This window comes from Elaeis guineensis, chromosome 9, assembly GCF_000442705.2.
Source record: "Elaeis guineensis isolate ETL-2024a chromosome 9, EG11, whole genome shotgun sequence".
Classification (NCBI taxonomy): Eukaryota; Viridiplantae; Streptophyta; class Magnoliopsida; order Arecales; family Arecaceae; genus Elaeis; species Elaeis guineensis.
In genome coordinates, this window is record NC_026001.2 from 80912080 (window position 1) to 80935562 (window position 23483).

The following is a 23483-nucleotide window of genomic DNA, read 5'->3' on the forward strand; positions in this document are numbered from 1 at the left end:
GATCCGAAAGCAGCAAAGAAAAGGACAGCAAAAAAGGATGGAAGTGGACCGTCGAGTTGCAGAGCCACCTTATCACTCTAAAGAGTCAGAGGAGGCTTCCGCTCTAGATGAAAAGACACAGATTGAGGCTGCCATTCAGGCGAGCTTGGTTGATCAATACCAACAAGAGGAGATGATCAAGTATAGAGAGCGATTTGGACCATCATGCTACGAATCTAAGTTTAGATCAGCGATCGGTGGGGAAGAATTCGAGTTCAAGAAGACTACCTCAGTCAGAGAGCCCGATGGTAGAGGGGGCAAACACAGCATATCATCTTTGTTGGGAGCTTTTGGCAGTAAAAGATCCTCCAGAGATATTCCAGCAGGAGCCACCATCCATGATTTTGATCCACACGCTTTCTCCAGCAAGAATTCAAAGTAGCAAAGAATTGCACTATGATGAGAAAGGATAAGAAGAAGAATATATAGCGAGCTATTGGATCATAATTTTATTTCAACTATATTTCAGCAAATGTAGCAGGCAATCCTTATTATCGATCTATCATTTCAGTCATAGAGGCTGCCGGCCAAGGTGTAGATCCGTCAGGATCTAAGGACATCTATGGTCAGCTTCTTGACAGTAACAAAGAGGATCTGCAGAGATAAATTACTTCTTACAAAAATAAATGACATACATACGGACTGACAATGATGTGTGATGGTTGGATCGATCCTACTAGACGGAGCACCATTAATTTTTTGACATACTGTGATGAAAAAATATTTTTTCACAAATCAATTGATGCTTCAGATAAGATACACGATGCCGCATATATCCTTGATCTGATGGAGGAGGTGATTGATTCAGTGGATAAGCAGTATATCGTACAAGTCATCATAGATAATACGCCACAATATAAGACTGCTGGAGAGTTACTGATAGAGCAGCGATCGCAGATATACTGAACCCCATGTACTGCACATTGCATTGATTTTATATTGATGGATATTGAGAAAATTCGTAGGGTGCAGCAGGTAATGGAGATTGTCCAGACTATTACTCGATTCATCTACAAGCATACATGGATCCTTTTATTGATGCGGATGTATACTGAGAGAAAGATCTTAAGATCAGATATCACACGATTTGCTACCAACTACATAACACTTGATAGTTTTTTCAGAAGAAAGCAGTCTTACGTCAGATGTTTGTCAGTACCGAATGGTAGGAGAGCAGATATGCGAGGACCGACACTGATGGAAGTCATGTGGAGAACTTGATAACGAGTCAGTCATTCTGGCAATGGACTAAGAAGATAGTGAAGGCTATTAAGCCATTATATGAAGTGCTTCACACCGTGGATAGTGAAAAATACCCCCAAATGGGCTTCTTATATTACATGATGGAGAGGACAAAAAAACAGATCAATGAGAATGATCCGAAGCATGCTCAAAAATTCATTAACATCATTAAACGCCGTTAGGACCATCAAATGGGCAAAGATTTGCATCTAGCCGATAAGCACGGATTCAAGAATATTTTAAAATATTTTTTTCTTATACTTATAAAAGTATACTTATCAATTATGAAATTTATCTACAGCTTATTATTTGAATTCGAGATTTCAATATATCATTTCTAAGATAAATATGGATAACGAGCTTCTTGCTGCTATTCGTAATGTGATATATAAAATGGTATCCAATCCAGAAATCGTATCCTTATGCCTGCAAGAGGTATGCTAGTTTAAAACAAATGTGATTATTCAACTGACTTCGATCTGTACTCAACGATATATTTATAAATTTAATAAATATATTTTTTTACAGATGAAATAGTTTAGAGAGGGATCAAACAGCTTTGGAGTCCCATCAACTGTCGTAAGTAAAAAGCAGATGAATCCAGATAAATTACGTATCAATAATGAGCAGCATAGATTGACATCAAATGCTTAATAATATCATAAAATTTGATATCTAATTTTGCTTTTGCAGCTGAATGGTGAATTCATTTTGAAATGTCTGCAGAACATTTGAGAGGTGTGACTGTCTGCATTCTTTCTCAAATGGTCTCTGCTAATAGCTGTGAACGCAATTGATCGACTTTCGTCCTTATCCACAGCAAACAAAGAAATCATCTGATACAAAAACACCTCAATGATCTTGTATATGTTCACTATAATCTGAGGTTGAGGCTAAAATACATTCAGAAGGAAGTACAACTGATGTACACTGATCCGACACTAGATGATTATGTTGACGAAGACGACGATCCGATCATCGGATGACTTGCAGGTCAGCAGCAGGAGTCAAAGCTTGATGAGCCGAGATTCCCTCCATGACCAGCCAGTGTGGTAGCTAGGAAAATCAGAGTAGATTCAAGACAATGGACAGAAAAAAATATTTCACATAAGATTTCAGCTGATCAACCACAGCCTGAAGAGATACAGAGAACTCATTTATCACATAACTCGATGTTTGATACATTCTCGCAAAAATTTGAGCGACAAATATTTAGACGAGGTCGGCAGTCAGCAACAAGACATCCATCCTCCCAATCATAGAAAACTCAATCACAGGATACAAGGGAGAAGGAAAAGACGGTTGTACGTGCATCACTCTCGAGAGTACATGAGCTATCTGACTCAGATTCGAAGATCAGAAAGAGTAATGATGATACTAGTAGTAATCATGGATCTGATGATCAGAAAAGAACTGAAGGATAGACGACCACTACTTACGAAACAGCCGCAGGGTGATATTCGATTCACCAGTGAGTCTCAGTTTATACATGCCACACAAGATAGGGACCATGGTAGATGAGTCAGTAAAGACCATAGGGAGCCGATTTCATATAGATGATTGGCTCTTAGAGATCATCCAGCACACGATACAGCTACAGACGATCTTGCACGTGGAGTAGAATTCATGGACGCATCTGATCATCCTCGCATTATGGATCCTATTATCCGCAGCAACCTTATGATCCATATGGATATGGTGCACCCGAGGCATCTTCTAGTGGTTACTATCCTATGTAGCCTGGAGCATCTTATGGATCAGATTTTGCTACCAGTATATTTGGATAGACTCCTCCACAGCCATACCATCATCTCGAGGATACTTCTCAGAACTAAGTTTGAGTGAGAGATCTGAGATGTCTTACAATCCAAAGAGAATGTCTTATGGGATGAATATTCAGAAGCATAGTGCGTCTTGGTTAGAGGGATGGACTGATGTTCCTCCAGACTATGCCAATGATCTAGATATCTACGAGCATCACAAACACTCGAGATATTAAATACAGAGAAGATCTTGAGGTTAGTATATCATTTTGTGTTTTGCTTTGTACTTTAAAATTTAGATATATTTTAATGCATATTTATATATTTTTTTTAATTTTAAGATGACAGAGTTGTAATATAATATAAATAAATATATATTTGAAATTTTGAATCAAGAATTTTGTACCACTATCGAACTCAAAAATTGAATCCAAATATGTCAATAATACGCAATATAATATAATTTTGAGATTATAATTATGAATTAATAACTTGGAGATTCAAAAAAAATGAAACAAAATAAAAAAAAATATATACCAATACCGAACCGGTACGTCAGAGTGTACCGTGTATCAATACGATACCGTATTGTACCATATCGGCTCGACATCGAAACGTGCACCGATATCGATACAGCAGACCTTGATATGGACTCTTGATCCTACAATCCAACCAAAGATGGAACAGACTAGAAGGAAACATCTAAAAGGTATAGATTCCTGTTCGCATCTCAAATGATGATTAAATAATTAGCAAACCATCTAGTGCTCTTATTTTTCAAGAAATTAGTTGGATGATTCATTGATTAGAAATCTAATGCATACACTTAGTTCTAGGGACAAAAAGCTCTAGTTAGCCACTCGTAAGTTGGCGGCCTGATGGCTTGATGGCCAACTATAAAATTCGATCCCCACAAATGTTTCAAACTAATCCCATTTCATTTAAATAAAATAACCCTTTCCTTCCTCAATAAGATCATCTAAATCTTTGAAAGGGATTTTTAGCTATTGAGATAAATCCAAGAAACTCTCTTGATGGTTAAAACCAATTTCCCTTACCAAATATTGCTGCCCCTTCACCCATTTTTCCATAGAATGACTGAGCTAGGCCAACTACAGCTCTATCAGAATTGAGCATGGCAAAGTCAAGCTACTTCACTTGTGTCACACTAAGCAAGATGAGATCAACTCCTTAAGCTTTAAATGCACATGGAGCTTAGCTCAAGCACACTTAAAATGATTACACTGACATTGATGTAAGTCTAAAAGGAGAATGGTGGGGAGGGACACAAAGGACTCCATAGAAAGAACATAAAGTTCCTGACCATCAATGACAGAACCAAGAAGTCATTGGTCTAATAAGTTCAACCTTCCCTAGGGAAAAGGAGGGCTAGGAAGAAAGGAGAGGATTCTGGTGGAGGATCCTTATTTTCATTATAGCAACATTATAACCAAGGTTTTAAATCTCTTGGAACAAGTTATCTTAGTATTCCCATGGAATAGGATGCACCACCATCCCGCCTTGTCTCGATACTTGAGATAGAGGATATCCCAAGATGTGCTAATTGGGATAGTGGGACAATAGTGAGACGGTTTTATCTCGACACTCGAGAGGGTGCCCCATTCTGGTGTCCCACGAGATGTCTCGTCGGAAATTGAGTCCTTGATTATAGCAATTAGGGTTTATTGAACCACCCCGAACTGTCCAATTTAGAATGTACCAAACCGTACCAACAGCTAACCGATACAGTTCGAGCATCCAATTCAAAATGTCGGCAAAGACGGAACGAGATAAAAGGAAAGAGAGGAAGAGTGAAGAGGAGAGGGAAGGAAAAGAAAAGACCCGCAATAGCCAATGGTGGCCCATTGAGGCCGTCGGAGGGTCACTAAGGCCTCCAAAGCCCCAATCCTCCAAGAAGAGAGAAATAGAGAGGAAAAAGGAGAGAAGAGGAGGGATCGAAAAGTGGAGAGAAGGCCACTGTGGAAGCTGAACAGCTAAAAATAATCCTGTGGCTGCCACAGGTTCGAAACAGGGGTTCACTTTTGTTTCGTCGTATTTTTAGAAACTATGAAATACAATGAAGCCGGCAATAGACTTTTTTTTTTAAGAAACCCATTGTCGGCTTCATTGATTATCGTATTTTTCAAAAAATATGACGAATAGAGGCGAACCCTTGTTTCAAACCCTCAAGGCTATTTTGGCCTATTTGACAGCCACCCGACGGCCCTCCAACAAGCTCTCCACGGCCTTCCACTCCTTCCTCTTGTCTCCCTTCCCCACTCTCTATCTCTCTCTTCTCGCATTTTCTCTCGTAGAGGACCATAGAGCTCAAAAAGCCTCGACGGCCCTATAACGGCCTCCATAACCCTCTAATGGCCATCACCGGTGTCTCCATCAACCTCTCTTTCCTTCTTCCCCTCTCCCCCTCCCCCTTCTTTTTCCCTCTCTCTTCCTCCCCTATTCATCCCTCATTTCCATATTGGTTTGGATCCAATACAGACGCATACCAACTCATACCACCAACCTGCTGGCATAGGATCCAATTACAAATCGACTGTCCTTAATAGCAATCATTTTAATGAAATGATTTCAAATAACATAAGATGAGACATAATTCTTTGCAACTAATGCCTGCAGTCAAGGGTGGCAATTAAGTTGGGTTGGACCAAACACAAGGGAAGTTGAAGGCAAGATAGATTAAAAATTATCAACCCAATGCTAACAAGTTTATTAAATAGGTCAAAAAATCTAGACCCGAACCCAATAATTTCATTAAACAAGTAACCTAACCTAACCTACAAAGGAATGAATCAAGTTAAATGGATTGAACCAAGGTTCGCAGACTCAGTACTAGAGCTCGTGTAGGCTAATCGGTGGTATGGATCGATACAGATCCGTATCAAACTGGACCGGTGCGAACCGACATAGAGGGGAAGAGGCGAACCAGGAAGAAAAGAGAGAGGGGAGGGAGGGGGAATAGAAGGAAGAAGGGGAGGTAGTGGCTAGAGGAGACGTTGGTGGTGGCCACAAACGGGCTATCGGTGTGCTTGAAGGCCTCCGCTTCATCCGCCATTCGATCGAGAGAGAGATAGAAAGAGGGAGGGAAAGAAAATAAGGGAGGAAAAGCTACCAGAGAGACCGCCGAAGGGCCTCTGACTAGGTGCCAAAAAGTGCAATCGTGGCCTCCAGCACCGCGAGCATGAAACAGAAGCCATCGTCCCTATTTCACAAGATTTTTTTTAAAAAATCTCGATTACAGTGAAGTCGGCAATGGATTTACCAGCTTCACTATTTCTTAGCTTTTTAAAAAAAATATCAAATAGTGAAGTCGGTAAACACATTGCCGACTTCACTATTCATTTTTATTTAAAAAAAAAATCGATGCGTGAACAGGGGCGGTTGACCCTTTCTGTAGCTGCAGCTTCACTCGCGTGGTTTCCGTCGTCCGATGGCCATAGTGGCCATCTGACAAACTCCGGCAACCCCTCCACTAACAACACCTCCCTCCAATACATTGCTCCTCTCTCTCTTTCTCACTTGATTAAGTGCTCTATCAGCGATGCTGGCTCCGACAGCCTCAACGAGCCACTGCTGGCCTCCGACAGTGTCGTGATATGTCTTCCTCTCCCCTCTCTCTTCCTCTCTTTCCCTCTCCCTCCTTCAGTATGCCATTTTTCTCAGCCAAATCGTCCCGATTCTCCATCGATCTGGCTCGATATGGGATGCGCCGACCAGTTCGGACTGGTATGAAATTCCATGGGTTGAACATATTATAAGAGCCAAATCAGTTTGAGCCGAGCAGAACAACCCTATACCAACCCATAGTGGCTGGTTTCAAGCAGTACCATGACAAGGAGTTAAAAAAGATATTTGGACATTGTCTTGGTACAGGATGCATATTGTACCTTATCGATTATACCGCACTAAATTGGTAACATACCATTATGATTCATGATACAGGTTTTGCAGACCCTGATTGCAACCATGATAACAAAATAACGCCACTATTCAAATCTTGCCTTCACCTTTTAGCATGGAACAAGATTTCCATGGTGATCTTATTTTATTATAATAGATCCCTAATGAAACCATTGATAACCATCCAATGCAAATGTTAATATGTTATTATTCAATGTTAAATAATAAGTACTCTAATGGCCACTAAAACAACATTATAATGGAAAATTTAAAAAAAAAAAAGATAGCATCTTTATCCGGATCACCGTCGGAGAAAATATAATTTTCAGATGGCATAAACATTTTTGGAGAAAGACTTTTAAAAAATATTGTTTTATTAAAGGAATAATACAAATACAAAATAATTTATATCATCTAGAACTGCTACAAAATCAAAAAAATAGGATATAACAATTGTTTTCCTTAATCCCAATTAGGGTAAGCTAAACCATGCAGAACCAACTGGTTCAAGGAGTGCTGAACCAACTAGTTGAGGTGCCAAACTGGCCAATTCAAGGCGTGCTGAGCCGACGAATGAGGGTGTACTAGATTGAACTGATCATTTGCCAGCATGGTTCAACCCAGCAAAATGAGATTTATAAAAGGCCCTACTTGAAGACCTCATCCTTGTTGACCCTATTCAAAGCCCTTGGTCCCCGTCGAGCTTGTTTGAAACCCTCAATCCACATCAATGATGTACAACGACAATGACAATAATGTTCTAGCAGGTGAGACTCCGCCCCCCTCTCTTAGCCCTCCTCATCAGATCCAGAGCTCTGAGAGCTCCCCATCAATGGCTTGAAGCTCTCGAAGCCCTCTCTTCCCCTCTCTCTCTTGCCTCCTCCTGCAGCCTATATCCTTACAAAGCTGTTGTTGGACGCCTCAACCTCAATATCTCTCTCAAGTGTGTCCAAAGGCCTTGACCTCTCTCTCCCTCCCTCTCCCCCATCCCCTGATCCAATATGCCTCAATTTGGTACAATATGTACCAATACTTACAGAACCGATCACCGACCATTATGACTCTTAAAATTGGTTCAACAAACATTAATCCCAATATTACTTATGATATAACAAAAGGCTGAAACATTTATAATTATTGTTAGAAATTACTGCCTCTTTAAAAATTAATTTTTTAGATAGTATAAACTTTTTTGAAAGGAAAAATTTGAAAAACTAAATTTTGGGAGGAAAAAAATTAATTAAGGAATAGTAGAGATACTAAATATCAAATATTATTTATGGTCTCATAATACCAAATAACTCGGTATAAAAATAGTTATATATTAACCCAATATTATATTCTAATAAATACAATATCTTCTAATATTCCATGTGTGAGGTGTGTCTGGCCATTGCTATGTTTCCCTTGTTCCCCAATCACATTCCTCACATACCCCCCCAAAGTTTGTTTCATAGCATCACTCCATGTTCGAAGTATGTGTTTGTTAGCCATAAGGTCAAAGGTTTAAACTCTTCCTCTAACATTTGTTATTTTATTTTATTTTATTTCATTTAAAGTATAGGGTCAAAAGATCCTCTAGCATTTACTATCTTATTAAAAAAAACACGTGTTATCAATGTCGTAATCTAGTATAACATAATATAGCAAAGGGAGATCAAAACAATTATAATGATCATATCTAAAACAATATAACATAGTGGATAGGACCAAAGCCATTACAAGTTCTATCATCTAAAGCATGCCAAGGGGAGGAAGAGAGACTAAGAGAGAGAGAAGCATGAGGGAAAAGATAGGAAGAAAAGTGGGAGGGGAGGATGGGATTCCCCTTACATATACCATACAATAATGAAATAAAAGAAAATATGAGAAATACAGATTTTTACAAGGTCTGTACTCAACAATATAACAACAAAGCCACTGACTAGGAAGAAAGGTGGCCATGTAGGTAGCCGTTAACTAGAGATGGCCTATGCATGAACTTAAGGAAGAGCTAAGAAGTCATATGAAGCTTCATGACCACTAATAAAGAATTAGGAGCATAATAACACATCAATACAGCTGATTACTCAATGAAGCATAACAAGATAAATATGCAAGCTAAGAATGGTAACAACTACATCAAGATGACATTGAACAAGTGATAAACAAAGCAACACATGGTAGCATCCTTGATCCAAGATCAATATTGCACACTTAAGAGGCTAATCGTAAAAGGTGAAAACAAAAGCATAGGCTTAAGAAGTCAGGTGGCATCATGGCTAGCTAGGTCGACTAATAATAAAATCGTATATGAGGTGAAAGCAAAAGATGCCCACAATTTGTAAGGCGGCATTGCTAATTCTATAGATGCCTAGATCCAAGACATTCACCAAACCCACTGTGAACTAACCAGACCCCTTTGCATAATTGTTGACGGGGTTTAGGAGCGAGATCTGCCATGTAGGATTAATTCCTACAACAAATCTCTTGACAGGCATAACTTTCAAATACAATATCCATCTTTAGTATTTTCTTTTTCTTGTTTGCTTTGAAATTGAATAGCTTGATGAGATCTGACATTGCAACCCACCAATGGACTAGTTGGGCTCCAAACAACCTTGATTCCCAACTATTTGGAAATTGAAATGCACAATTAAACTCGACTTATTACGGTAAACATTAACCAAGGAATATCTCCTAATCAATGAACAATCTAACAATGCACCATAAGCAAAGTTGAAACAGGAGTTGGTATGCGATTTTTATAGCCGCTTTTGGAAATGTTGTATTTGTTCCAGCATTCATTGAACTATCCTGAACTGAACAGTTCAAAGCATGCCAAACCATATTGATAGCCCATCGATACAATTCCCACGTAAAATTCGGAACATCGGCAGAAGGGGGGAAGGAGGGAGAGAGATAAAGAGAGAGAGAGAAAAGGGAAGAAAGGGAAGAAAGGGAGAGGGAGAGACCCTCTGGAGGCTGGTTGAGGCTTCTGGAGGGCCGCTACGTCGGTTGGAGGGCCAGCAAGAAGGGGAGAGGGAGAAGGGAGAAGGAAGAGAAAGAAGAGAGAGAGATGGGAGGGAAGGAGAGGGGAGGGAGATAGAGCCTCTGGAGTCCCATCAAAGGCCGTCTGAGGTTACCAAGGCCCGTGGAGGCCAGAGTCAACCAATTGAAACACTAGCAGAAGCCCCTATTTCGATTTTTTCTGAATATCGGGTGAAGTCGGCAACGACATTATTGACTTAGGTTTTTTTTATTTTGCCAACAAAATCAACCACAAGTTTGCCAACTTCATGGTGAATCAACAAAAAAATTTAAAATTATGATTGGGCCTCTGCGGCCCTCCAACAGCCACCGCCAACCTCCCCACCCTCTCCTCCTTCCCTCCTTCTCCCCCCCTCCCATTTTCTCTCCTCCTCCCTTCCGACGGCTTCCACGGCCCTCCGACGGCCACCACCGGCATCTCTGCCATCTCCCTCTCCTTCCCTCCCTCTACCTCTCTTTCTCTCACTTTTCTCTCTCTAGTTGTCCCTCTCACTTTCTTTACTATGTCGGTTCGAGTCTAGTACAAAACAGTACACTAGGGTTATCAATTGTACCATAGGCCAACCAACATCAGATCCGATTCTGACATGATGAACCTTGATTTGTTTTATTTTCAAAAATTTAACCTCTCAACTGAAGAGGAATTCTGACTCAAACTAGCAAAATCGGACATCACTAGAACATATAGAGGCTTTGCACCAAAGTTTTGTATATCAAGGTTTTCAAAAAGTAACAAGGGCAAAACACTTGCTTTTAATTTTTCACAAAATTTGTTTCTCTCTTTGTTTTTTATTTGATATGAGATTCCAGCTAAGAAGATGGAAGGAAGAAATTCCTTCTCTTTGAGATCCCATCATGCCTAAGAAGGCATTGTGAACTACAAACAAGTGAGAATAATCACCAAATAAGACAAAGTGAGCAGACCCAAGGAGCACGATGGAGAATACAGGACACCCTATGGATGCCCAAACTTGTGAGAAAAGGTAATTGTTGCTCACATATGGTATAGAGGCTGAGTAAAAACCAACAATAGCCAAGTGAACGTAAAGCACAGGCTTCACAAGTCTTAAAGCCAAGACTAATTTACCACACTAAGTCTTTCTAAAAAAGCATTAATGGACATAAGTCATTCTGATTGATCATAAAAACTGTTCAAATATATGATAGACAATGAACTACATTGTAACTCAAGTTTAAGGTTGAAACTGAAAATCCTAAATCCAAAAGCTGTAACAAGCTTCAAATGTAAGTTGAGAAGCTGAGATGGAAAAGCCAAATGAATTCCTACAAAAAAAACTAAAACCTTAGTTAGCAAAGTTCCTTGCAAAGATTTATTATTTTCTTTTCTTGGGTGGGGGGAGGGGGATTAGAAGACCAAATAGCTAAGAAGTTGAACGATGCAAGAGAAGAAAGGCAACATGAACAATCTTATAGCTAAAGAATGGTGGTTCCAACGGAATGAGTATGTCACTTGTAAGAATTGATAAGAATAGTCTCAGGAGGACCAAGCAAACATGGTGGACCAGAAAATTTAGAGGGCATAGGATAGCTACATGCTAATGATAGGTTCCATCTCGAGGTTTAACTCCAATTCTCATAAGATAGTGAACCTTCATACAAACCCCCACATGGAAATCAAGAGAGAGAACTGACAATCTAAGCAAGAAAGCAGGGGCTTCATTACATGCTCGAGGTTGAAAAGAGATGTGCAAATGAGTAGGTTGCAAACCAGAAGTCTCCATCATACAATACAATGTAAATCAGATCTTGACAAAAAAAAAAAGGTCCAGGTTCTAGCACATTTAAATTGACACATAAATGAGATAAATAAGCAAACCATAACCATCTATCTATTGTGCTAGCACATTTAAATTGACACATAAATCAGAGCAATAAGCAAATCATAACCATTTATTTAATGTGGCAGAGAAGGCGAGGGATTTGGCGACCTTCTAATAATAGTTCCTTTCACTTTAAGGGGCAGCCCATAATGCAAGGAGCCTCACCCATGAGTATCCTATAGTGGCTCATGCAAGTTCTTAATCCACCACAAACTTCTGTCTTGGTCTTTGGGGTTCCTTTAGTACTAGGATTCAGTCTAACTCATATTCTATTCTTGTTCAATGCTCTTCCCAAAAGCCAAGGTTCCTTGGAATAAGTTTTGATCTCTTTGTGAAGAGAAGCCACTAAATAAGCATTGGTTTCAACATTTGGAATGACTATGGTCAGGTTATGTTGGCAAGAGCTGTTCAAACCATTTCTATCATCAACTATGAGTGAAGGCCTTCTCTGTGCCATCCAGAGATTTTACAGGCATTCAAAATCTGGGATGGTAATTTGAGAGCTGAGTAACTCCGTATGCCTTCATCACAACCCACTACAGTATGGGAATCAGGTCACCAACCTCTTGGTGAATTTGGGCTATGAAGGTGCCACTAAGATTCTTATAGACCTCAGGCCTTTATTCAAAGATTCGAAGTTTGGTTGGTGGTGATAGTGATATCTTGGGCTGTTTGTTTGATATGTAATTTTTTTGGAGGCATCCAAGTCAAGGTTTTAAATTCCTTGGGACAAAGGTGTCTCAGTATCTCTGTAGAACAGGATGCCCTACTGTTCCGTCCTGTCCCGACAGCTGTCCCAATCATGCATCCTAATAGATATCCTTCTTTTCTCTCCCCTTCTTTCATTCCTTTCCTTTTTTTTCTTCCTTTTCTTTCTTTTTCTTCTATCTTCCTTTCTTTTCTTTTCTTTTTATTTCATTTTCTTATCCGGTTCCTTTCTTTTTTTTTCCTTTTTCTTATTCTTTCTCTTTCCTTTTTTTCTTTTTCCTTTCTTTTTCTTCTTCTTTTCTTTCACTTTTGTCCTTTCTTTATCTTCCTTTCTTTCTTTCCTCTTTCTTCTTCTCTCCTTGGATGGATGAGTTTTGAAGTCTTGATCCCATCCCAGTCCTATTTTCTCATAGAAATGGGACGAGAAGCCAGGACGCCCCCCGTCCCACCGGGATGTAAAACCTTGATCTAAGTCATCAAAATATAAGCATGAATACGTTACGAATAACACAAACATTAATGGTAAATTCAAGGTCCAAAAGATCATTGCAAGAAAAAAAGAAATCGATAATTCGCTGGAAGTCAAGAATGAATTGGTTAAGGCAATTTATGAATTCTAGCCTAGATTATGTTAGAAGAGGCCTCCTCTACAAGGTATTGAGCAAGAAAAATGCTTGTTGAACTAATAAGTAATAACCTGTCAAACTATGTAAAGCCGACCAGGGAGGTTTACAGTAGCCAGTTAGAAGAGCTTGATTGTCCTTTAGTGGGCAAAAGATGGAGGATAACTTGAAAACGTGACTCTACACACTACCCAGCAAATCACAAATTATACAGATAAATTGAAGCCAGCCCAAAAGCTCTTCTACGATTGACAGGAAGAGTAAAATTATGCTTAAGTAAAAAGATGGAGCACTGCTTGAAAATGTGACTCTAAGCATTATTTATAGTTAATTAGAAACCCATGGAGATTTATTGAATATCGAAAACTTTTGTGCGATGAGCAGAAAGAGTAAAATTACCCTAAAGGTGAGATAAAAAGTCTAAGGTGCCATGCAAAATTCAACAAAATTGCCAATAAGCACCAATAGAAAGGTGATGGGATTTGATAAAAGTATAGTGTTCTGCACTAGAACATAACTTGCTAGTCATGCTAGTCATTGTATGAGAATTCAACGCAACAGATGCATCACACTATGACTATAGGCCTTCAAAAGATCAGTTAATGGGCTGGTCAGGCAAGCCTGGACTTAGAGCTCAGGCCCAAGCCTGGCCCACACTGAATCAAGCACGAGGATCCCAAGCCCGGGCTTGAACTGACTGTGGGGACCAAAGTCAATCCCAAACCAGGCTTGGCATGGAATATATCAGGCCCTTTTTGTTTTAGACCAATGCAAAAGCCCAAGCATGATTTTTCTTATGCCAGGTCATCAAGCTGCTCCATCCAGCCTGAACCAAAAGAAGTTCAGAACTTCAGATACAACCAAGCTCTAAAGCCAAAAATCCTGAGGATGATTTGGAACCAGCCACATTATTAGTGCATGGGACCAAATTTATATTAGATCACTCTGCCCATAACAATTTGACCATGCACTAAAGAAAAAGTGCCTACGCCTATAGTTGCACATATTATATAGCACAAATCATAAATGAAATATACTACATTATATAGCACATGTTATGTAGCATATGGTAATATTGATATAGTACTGGCACTATATTACCAATCTCTAGTAATACATATTGTTATTCATAGGCCAAGATTCGCCATTTCAGTACCAAGCTCCATATCAGTGCCAACCTATTACTGTGTCGGTACAGGGCCAGTTCAGCATACCGAGTACAATATGGTACATCCCATACCACCCAATTCGGTATGGTACAGCAAACCTGGGTCATTCTGTTGATGTACTCAATGAAATTTAATGAACAAGGATTAGTTACTAATTTGAAGACAAATAATTCTGCCCCTTCATTTTGTCCTTATTCCATCCAATTTTTGAAGTTCTTCACATTTTCCATTGGTTTCTTCCACACTACTTTACATATGCGCAAACTATACACCAAGCAGAATTTAACTGCTTTCATCACCATACAAGAGAGGTCATAATAGTCATCTCATCATAACAATCAGCAAAGTCAATCTTAGCACCCTTTTCACGTCAGGTAGAGGGATGACATGCATTTTGACAACTGCAGGAATCCATATAAAGTTCTCCTTAATGAAATTAATGATATACAATTCAAAATTTCCTTAAAAACACAACTTTTGAACCACAGCAATGATCTTAACTTGACAATTTTCTCAGACTTCTTCCCTTGCTGAAGTTCTAAAATTTAAGAAGACAACAGCATTTCAGTTATCTCATCATCACGACACGTAGTCGACATGATTCAACATCTTTTTGTGTCTGATACCACTGGACCTTTCAAGAATATCTTTCACTTTCTTCAAGGTGTTGAATAGCATATACACAATATCCACTTGTTTGTCATACTGCAAAAATACTGCCTCTCATCATGTTAAATGGAGATTCAACTTCAGCACTCTTCATATATAATCATGCTGACAACATATTGATGCAAATCAATATTGTGAACAAGGACTACGATCTAATTTGTGATCAGAATCAGATGAAAATCTACTCCAACTGAATATTACAACTAAACCAACTACAGAATTATATGTAATGGAAACCAATTATTTTAACTTGCACATGCTTAGGTAAACCCTCAGCAGAGGATAAATAAGGGTGTATAATAGTAGAAGATCTTAGACAATACTTGGCCCTTGTAAAAACTCTAACAGTCGATTATAATTGTCCCAAGTCATTTTAATAGGATAGAAGTATTCCATACATCAGGATCTAAAAAATTAAAAGCAAAACAGGACTCACGAGATACTAAAAGATACAAATACTATCCATGAGGTTTTGAAGAATTACACTAGTCAATTTGGGAAAGAATAGATTACCCCCCTTATGCCCCTTAAGTTGCACAGCACTGGCTCTCCTAGAAGTCTGCGGCGCATTCCTCACTTCTCTCCATAAGTATTGGGTATTTACCGAAAAGAAAACCAAGATGCCAAATCCTGACTATAGATATGGTGGTGCATAAAAGTTCATAATTAGAGCAGTACAAGAAGACACTCCACAATGCCAAGTGATGGGCCAAATTCAGTTCCTCTGGTTTGCAAAATATATAATATCATTTCCTAATAAGATGAACAGGAAAATGTTGAAAGTACCCCTATAGAGAACAATTCCCTTTTTTATTTTTAAAACCTACAAATGGCTGAAACTAGAGCTGCCTCTAACCAAACTTCATGCTCCTATGCTCATTACCTACATGGCCTAAATTGAAGGGAGACCTGATTATCATCCATTCCCCACAAATGCATATACACAAATTCTGTGTCTCAATATATGCAAGTATCTATGCAAACATGAACCTACTTTTTTGTGCATTTATGTGTATACTTATGTATGCATGCACGAATATATGTGTGCACATTATGCATGACCTGCATGCACGTATATGGAAGAAAATGCATATATGCACATATGCATGCAGGCATATATGGAAAAAAAATTAGAAAATTTTACACCTACTGTCAACTTCAATACAATCAAACTTGCAAAATGAAAATCTAATATATTAGATGTGATATACAAGGCTTAGAACTCCCTATAAACAAAAAGTCATGTTGTATATGTTTCTTGCCTATCATTAAAAAGGGCAACCTCATGCACAAGACTCCCGCCACTATGATGTATTGGGGGAGTCAGAGGTACATAGCTTTATCCCTGCATGCAAAGACATTATTTCTGTGTTTTGAACCCTTGATACCGGATCTCAATGGAGCAACCTTACCATTGCGGCAAGGCCTGCCTTCTTCTTGCCTATCATCAAGTCGTCCAAAAATCAGCACCTCATCTTGCCATTATCTATGCTATATATGAAAAAGTGTAAATAAAGTCCTATCCAAAAGTCCTCAGAATCGATAGGTCAGCTTTGATAATCATGATCATCCAACATAAACTACAAAATTATACCAAGCAGAAAGCAGCAATGTCCTGCACCACTTATAATTCAATAAGAAGTTGGAAGCCAAAAGGAATTGGTGGAGTTGATATAACTGAGTAAGGAGAAATCTGCAGCCATGAGCTACATTGCATACTACTTGTGCCTCCACCATCTTGTCCACAAAACTCAATGCTTGAAGGCCATGTATTGTATCAACGAGGTTGTTGCGCATCATTTATCAAAACAATTGATACTTTAACCTTTAATGACTTCAGTTTTCTCTTTTTGTGGATTTACATTCAACAATCACCAGCTGCTTTATATGTAATAAACTCTTTGATATCCAAAGCATGTAGCAAGTGCCAAATCTTGTACATAATGTGTCCTCTTATTATGGAATCTCACTTCCATTGTTTGCTAATACTCATGTTTTTCAATAAAAAATAAATTATAGCAATTTATATGGACCAAGCACAGCTCAACTGAAGAAACTATCAGTACTCTTTAATAAGACATTACCACCAGCTTCACCTTAAAAAAATTGCCACACCAACATGAGAGAATTTAAAGAATCCAATATAGCTGGCATCATTTCATGTGCACTGACCATATCCTCCCACACATACAACACAAAGATGTCTTCCTTCCACAATCCATGCCAATATGACTACCACCGGAAGCAATCAAAGTTATGGAAAATGCATCTTAATCAAACAACCATCCACTTGCTCAAATTCAGTGGCAGAGAAAAGCATATAAAATACATTAGGGATCATCTTGCAAGTTGCCAATGGCCAAAACCACAATATATGGTACAATTAAGGTTCGTTGTTTCAGCACCAAGACTCGTACCAATGCTATTCTGTTACTGTGTTACTGTGTCAGTATGGGGTCGATTCGACATGCCGTGTTGCGGCCAAATTTCATCCTTAGGTCGGATTGACTAGAATTGGGCGGCGATAGCAAGTCAACGACGGCGAGACCCGCAAGTTTAGTTTTTGACCAGAGGTGGCTCCGGCGGAAACCATCCGACGCTCCAGTTAAAATTTCAGACAATAGAGAGGAGTGAGCATGTAAGAAGAGAGGAGATTTCATACCTTAGGATCCCCTGTGGGCCTTTATTATAGGTAGAGACTGAAGAGCCATGAGAGGAAGAAAAATCAGATGGTTAGTCTTGACTTATCTAGAGATATTTGACCGTTATCTTTCTTTATCCGAAGAGATATATTTGTTATTTCTTTCTTATCTGCTCTATGGACAGCTGTCATATCGGGGTCGTTTGAATTTTGAATAAAATACGAAATTTGAGAATCTGGAAGGATCAATCCTTCCTTTATACACTTTACATCTTCAGTCAATACAAAATCACCCCCAACATAAACCCTCCTACTCTCGAGTCCGAGTCAAAATTAGATCGGATCAAGGAAGAACTTCATAATTGCCGAAGACATGCTAAGAGCGTCTTCTTCTGCCCTAGTTTGGCTACTGAGATCTTCATAGGCTTTATTCGCTGAAAAGCAAGAGCCTTCGACTTCATCAGCTTTGCTTACTGAAAAGCGAGAGACCTTCGAAGGTCCTATAAGTTATTCCTTGTTTATCGCTGGAGTTGATGGACTAAAGATCCTTATAGATTAGCCCTCTGAAGGTCCTTTTAAGTTAGCTTTCGCTTTTCGACTAGCCAGAGTCTTCATGGGCATTGGCTCCGCTAAAAAGCGAGCACGGCCTTCGGGGGTCTTTATAAATTAGCCCCCGCTTTTCAAACTGACGAGATTTCTACCCATATAGGTTGGATCGACGAGCATTGGGGGTCCTTATAGGTTAGCCACCATTTTTCGCATGACTAAGATCTTCACGGGCGTTGACTCGCTGAAGAGCAAGTATAGCCTTCGAGGTTCCTTATAGGTTAGCCCCTGCTTTTTAGTCATCGATGTCTTGAATTACGGATCTGCACATAAAGGATGAGAGAACTCGTCGGACCGGCTCTAACTGGGCCTTTCAATTTTTTAGTTAAATCGAGCTTTGGAGTAAAATAACAGATGATTAGACTGGTATTACCCAGTTGTAGCTAGTTTGCTTTTCCTTGACTTTTTCAGATTAGCTTTGGACTTCATCGGGCTTTACTTCAAGTTGGATCCTTCCTCTCAGCTGTTGGTCTTTTACTTGATAGTCCGATGTTGATTTGCTCAAGTTGGTCCTTTGGTGATCTTTGGCCTTCTAGTGGTGTTGATCTTTTGAGGTTAACCATCTTGATGGCCTAAGCCTTGAGCTATCTCTACCTCAACTTGGTCTTCACCTTATTTTTGGATTTGATATCCACCATAATCTTGTTTGATTTTTGCCTCTACTCATGTGCTCAAGAACCTATTGTTCTGCAAGAAAAGAACAAAATGGTAAATGGGGCTTAAGAGCCTATTATCATAGAAGTTATGAGTTTTGTTTGAGACCCTTCTGCTTGACTCTTTCCTGTTATTTGCCTTAGTTTGGGTCTGAGCTTTGCCTTAATTTGGGCTTGTTTTTACTTTAAATTGGCCTGATTTTGACTTCGGTTCGGCCTTGATCTGGCTTCGGATTAGCCTGATTCTGGACTTCAGATCGGCCTTGATCTAACTTTGGATTGCCCTGATTATGGACTTTAGATGGACTTGGTCTGGGCTTTGGATCGGTCTGGATCTGGCTTTGGACTGGCCCTTATTCTGACTTCGGGTGAGCTTAAATCTGACTTCAGATTAGTCTGATTTTGGACTTCGGATTGGCCTGGACCTGACTTCAAATTCGCCTGATTCTAGAATTCGGATTGGCCTGGATCTGGCTTCGGACTAGCTTGATTCTGGGCTTCAAATTGGCTTGGTTCTGACTTCGAATTAGGCCTAGATCTGATTTCGGATTTGTTTGATCTTGGCTTCAGATCTGTTTTGATTTGGACCTTATATCAGACTTGGATTTGACTTCGGATCAGCTCGAACTGACCTCAGATTGGCTCAATCTTGACTTTGGTTTGGCCTTGATTCAAAGTGAAGACCAGACTTCACTCAATAAATGCCCGAACCTGCTATGCACCAGCTTGGTCCACAGAGCGGCAAGGCTGGCCTTGGCAAGTGCGTGGACTTTGCCGCTGCTTGCGGGCAGCTTCAACGTCAGCAGAGGATGCAATGAGTGTGCAGGCGAGATTTTGGAGTCGCTTGTGGGCGACTCCAGCACCGTCGGTTACAGATCTGAGGGAGATTGGCATCTGTTCGAGGGCGATTTTGGATGCCCGAATCTGAGAAGGATCAGCGCCGACAGAGAGTTCTGGATGCCTGCTTCAGTCGGATCAACTTCAGCCAAACACAAGAAGGATGCGATGGCTTACAATGGCTGCACAGCAGAGGTCTCGACATGGTCTGAGGCCGAACACGCGCGAGAGGGAAGAGGCCTTGCTCCTGGACAACTTCGGCGCTAGCAGAGGGTCCTCGACGCTCGAATCTGAGAAGGATCGATGCCAGTGGAGCTAAGGTGCGAGCGCAGGGGACATCGAATTCATGGATCCAGTGAGGTTTGGTGCCATTGACAGGCTAGGCACATGCGAGAACCTCGGGACCGCCTGGGGTTGCCCCGATGCTGTCAAGGATGCGCGCGTAGGAGGTGCAATGCCGTCCATGGGAGACCTCGTCGCCGACTAGAGGCGGGACATCGCACAAGGATTGGATCCTCTTGCAAATGTCTTCAGTAACAATAGAGGGGACTTCAGCATCATTTAAGGCGGCCGCGACACCATCGAAGGCAAGGCACGCATGCGCAGACTTCAGAGCTCCCCATGGGCGCGTTTCAGAACCGATCCTGGGCAGTCTTGGCACCATCGAATGCGAGGACGCATATAGGGGAGACTTCAGCCAACAAAGGCAGGATGCATGCAGAAGTGCAAGGCCGCCAGCAGACGGTCTCGGCACCATCAGGGGAGGCATCCCCCTGGTGGCATCGGCGCCGACAAAGGATGCACATGCAAGAGAAGTGCAGCCAATCGCAAGGGTCGAGGATCGACGATGCCAGGAAGGATGTGCGCGGAAGTGCAGGGGGGACTTTCGGTGCCTCCGTGGAAAGACTCTAGGACTACTCGAGCTGCTTCAACTGGGTTCAATGTCGGAGGAGGGAGGCATGCACAGAGAATTCGGGGCTGTCGCCAATGACCTTTATGATGGCGAAGGATGCTCATGGGCGACTTCAGCATCATCGGAAGCTGGAGGCATGCGCCGAACGGGCAAGCCCCACAAGAAGACCAGCGAAAGATGATGGGGATTGGGATAAGGTGCGGTCGAGATGCTCTGCTCCAACCACCAGCTCCACATCGCTGCCATCATCGGTCCCTATGCTGCCATCCTCTACAGCATCATCGTCCCCGGCCACGTTGAGATAGAAAAAGGCAGAATGGTGAACTTGGCTTCATCGTTTGGGAAGGAGGCACATGGAAGAATATTAAAGTACTCTCATTGAAAAATAAAAAGAAAAAAGAGGCTGAGTTCAGATATGACTTGTCTGGCTTTAGATCATCTGGCCATGTCAGAACATAAATATTAAAAAATCCATGCCACCACCCGGTTGCTAATCGTAGCGAACCCTCCCTTATTAGTAGCCTTGATGGTCACGCAATCGCTGATTTTGATGTTGCAGGCATGGTACATCTTAGCGAACGTGCCATGGCCAAAGCGCTTACCCACCTCGTGACAGCCGAACAGGATGGCCTCAGGCGATCTCCTTCCTTTTTTTATTCTGCCAAAAATTCAAATTTAAATTTTGAATATAGATCAAAAGAGAAAAATGATTCGAAAATTAAGGAATTTCCATAATTTCTTTTCCTATTTGAGCCCACACATTTCGAGTCCGACTAGGATAGTCCCGAGGAGCTGTTAACTGATCAGATCTGATCTGATCGATGTATGGCCGAGGATTCGATCGGCATCAGTCGGTTTGTAAATAGCCGATCATGATCATCGGGCTGATTTGAAGGTAGACAATCTGGATCTCGCCGGCGTTGAAGCAATGCGATGAAACTCCTCCCATTGAACATTTGCTCCTTCCCGTAAATGGGCTTAGATTCTTCCTCTACTGTCAATCTATTGCGGCCAAATTTTATCTTTGGATCGGATTGACTAGAGTTGGGCGGCAATGGTAGGTCGACGACGGCGAGACCTGCAAGAAAAGTTCCTAACCGGAGGTGGCTCCAGTGGGGACTTTCCGATGCTCAAGTTAGAATTTCAGATAACAGAAGGAGTGAGCATGTAAGAAGAGAGGAGATTTCATACCTTGAGATCTCCTGTGAGTCTTTATTGTAGGTAGAGGCTAAAGAGCTGTGAGAGGAAGAAAAATCAAACGGTTAGCCTTGACTTATTTAGAAAGATTTGGCCGTTATCTTATCTGAAGAAATATATTTATTATTTCTTTCTTATCTGCTTTGAGGGCAGCTATCATATCGAAATCGTTTGAATTTTGAATGAGGTGCGGGATTTGAGAATCTTGGAGGGTCAATCCTTCATTTATATGCTTCACGTTTTTGGCCAGTACAAAATCACCCCCAACACCAAGTATCAGTTCACCCCCCGTACCATGTATCAATACCGAACCCATATAGAACTATACACCCTGTACCGCTCAGTGCCGGTACGATATAGCAAACCTTGGGTACAATATAAAGCAGTCTTTGCAACAACCAATGCTTAACATTATGTTTTAGCCTCATTACAAGATGAATCAATTCAGTAGTAACACAAGCCAAATTCATGGTAAAGTATACCATCCATGCTATGATACTTATCCAAACTTGGAGGCCTAAAAGTAAAGATCAGTCCAACAAGATAAAAGGGAAAAGTACTGACAATATATGCAACAAACAACAAAGAGACATACAACTTAGCAAAAATCCTGCATATGGAACACTTTTCAATTGAAAAGACCCAACAAAAGACTATACATCATGTTACTAGTCTAAACTAGCCAAACCATACAAGAGAAGAACAGGTAAATAAAATTTGGTTAAAGAGCTGCAAACAGCATTGCGGCAATGAAAAAGCTATAGCACATTATCCGAAATCTAGAAATGCACCTCCAAAATCAAAATTCATAAGGGACCATCGAAGCTCCAGGAACATAAAGAAAGAATGAAAAGGAATTAGATTAACTCTTGAATATTCATTCATGCAACCAAAAATAATAAAAATGACAGCTAAGTGAATGACAAGATATTTTAGCTACAGTTATAGTCAATTATTTATTGTTTTAGTATGCAAATTTACATGTACAGCCTAGATCATTGATGTCATATTGAGATTTACCTCTATTGCACTTTGGACTGCACTAGCCTCCTCAAACTCCACGAAACCAAAACAGAACCCTTGAAGCTACAATCCATATGAAGAAAAGTTCTTAGATTATAGAATATGCCAATTGGAGAAGCATTCAAATGCAAGTTAACAGAAAAGTAGAAAAGAAAAGAACCTTATGGCTTCTAACTTGTATACCACCAGGTTTAATACGACCAAACCTCTTGAACTCCTCTTCAAGCTGATCGGGTGTAGCATTCAATGGCAAACTTCTTACATATATTGAATGGCCATCACCTGAAAAATTACAGGAAAAGATATGTTATGATATGGTATCGAAAAGAACATGTTTGAAGTTGATATGGGACCATTTTTACCTTCTGCCTCTTGTACGCTGCTGCCTTCACCTGCACTAGAACTGGCAGCAGGAGTATCAAGTGCTGTAGCTGGCATAGAAGCAGGGCCTGCCTGACGTTCTGGTTTAGCAGGTGCTGGCCTAGCAGAAACAGATGTTGGAACTGATAATGGAGCAGCATTATCTTTCATGACTTTCACCTACATATAGAAGATCAATTTTTTAAGCCATTACAGAACAGATTGAAGCACACATGTCTAAGCCATTTAGT

The 23483-nt window shown here is 40.4% G+C and overlaps 1 protein-coding gene and 1 pseudogene across 4 annotated transcripts in view; one reads left to right on the forward strand and one right to left on the reverse strand.

Annotated features, from left to right (window-relative positions):
• The window catches only part of LOC105034427 (nuclear transport factor 2), a 31659-nt gene that overhangs the window by 5635 nt on the left and 2541 nt on the right, over positions 1 to 23483 (reverse strand). For 2 of the 4 annotated variants that reach the window (XM_010909591.4, XM_010909590.4), the window contains exons 6-8: positions 23235 to 23412; positions 23033 to 23154; positions 22870 to 22935 (exon numbers count right to left, since the gene is read on the reverse strand). In XM_010909591.4, the coding sequence (XP_010907893.1) occupies positions 22870 to 22935; positions 23033 to 23154; positions 23235 to 23412 (366 nt within the window). Of the gene's footprint in view, positions 1 to 14743; positions 21772 to 21843; positions 21889 to 22869; positions 22936 to 23032; positions 23155 to 23234; positions 23413 to 23483 lie in introns of those variants that run through there. The other 2 variants (XR_012134216.1, XM_029261624.2) reach the window with 2 other exon arrangements.
• On the forward strand, positions 242 to 1973 carry LOC140851524 (uncharacterized; annotated as a pseudogene).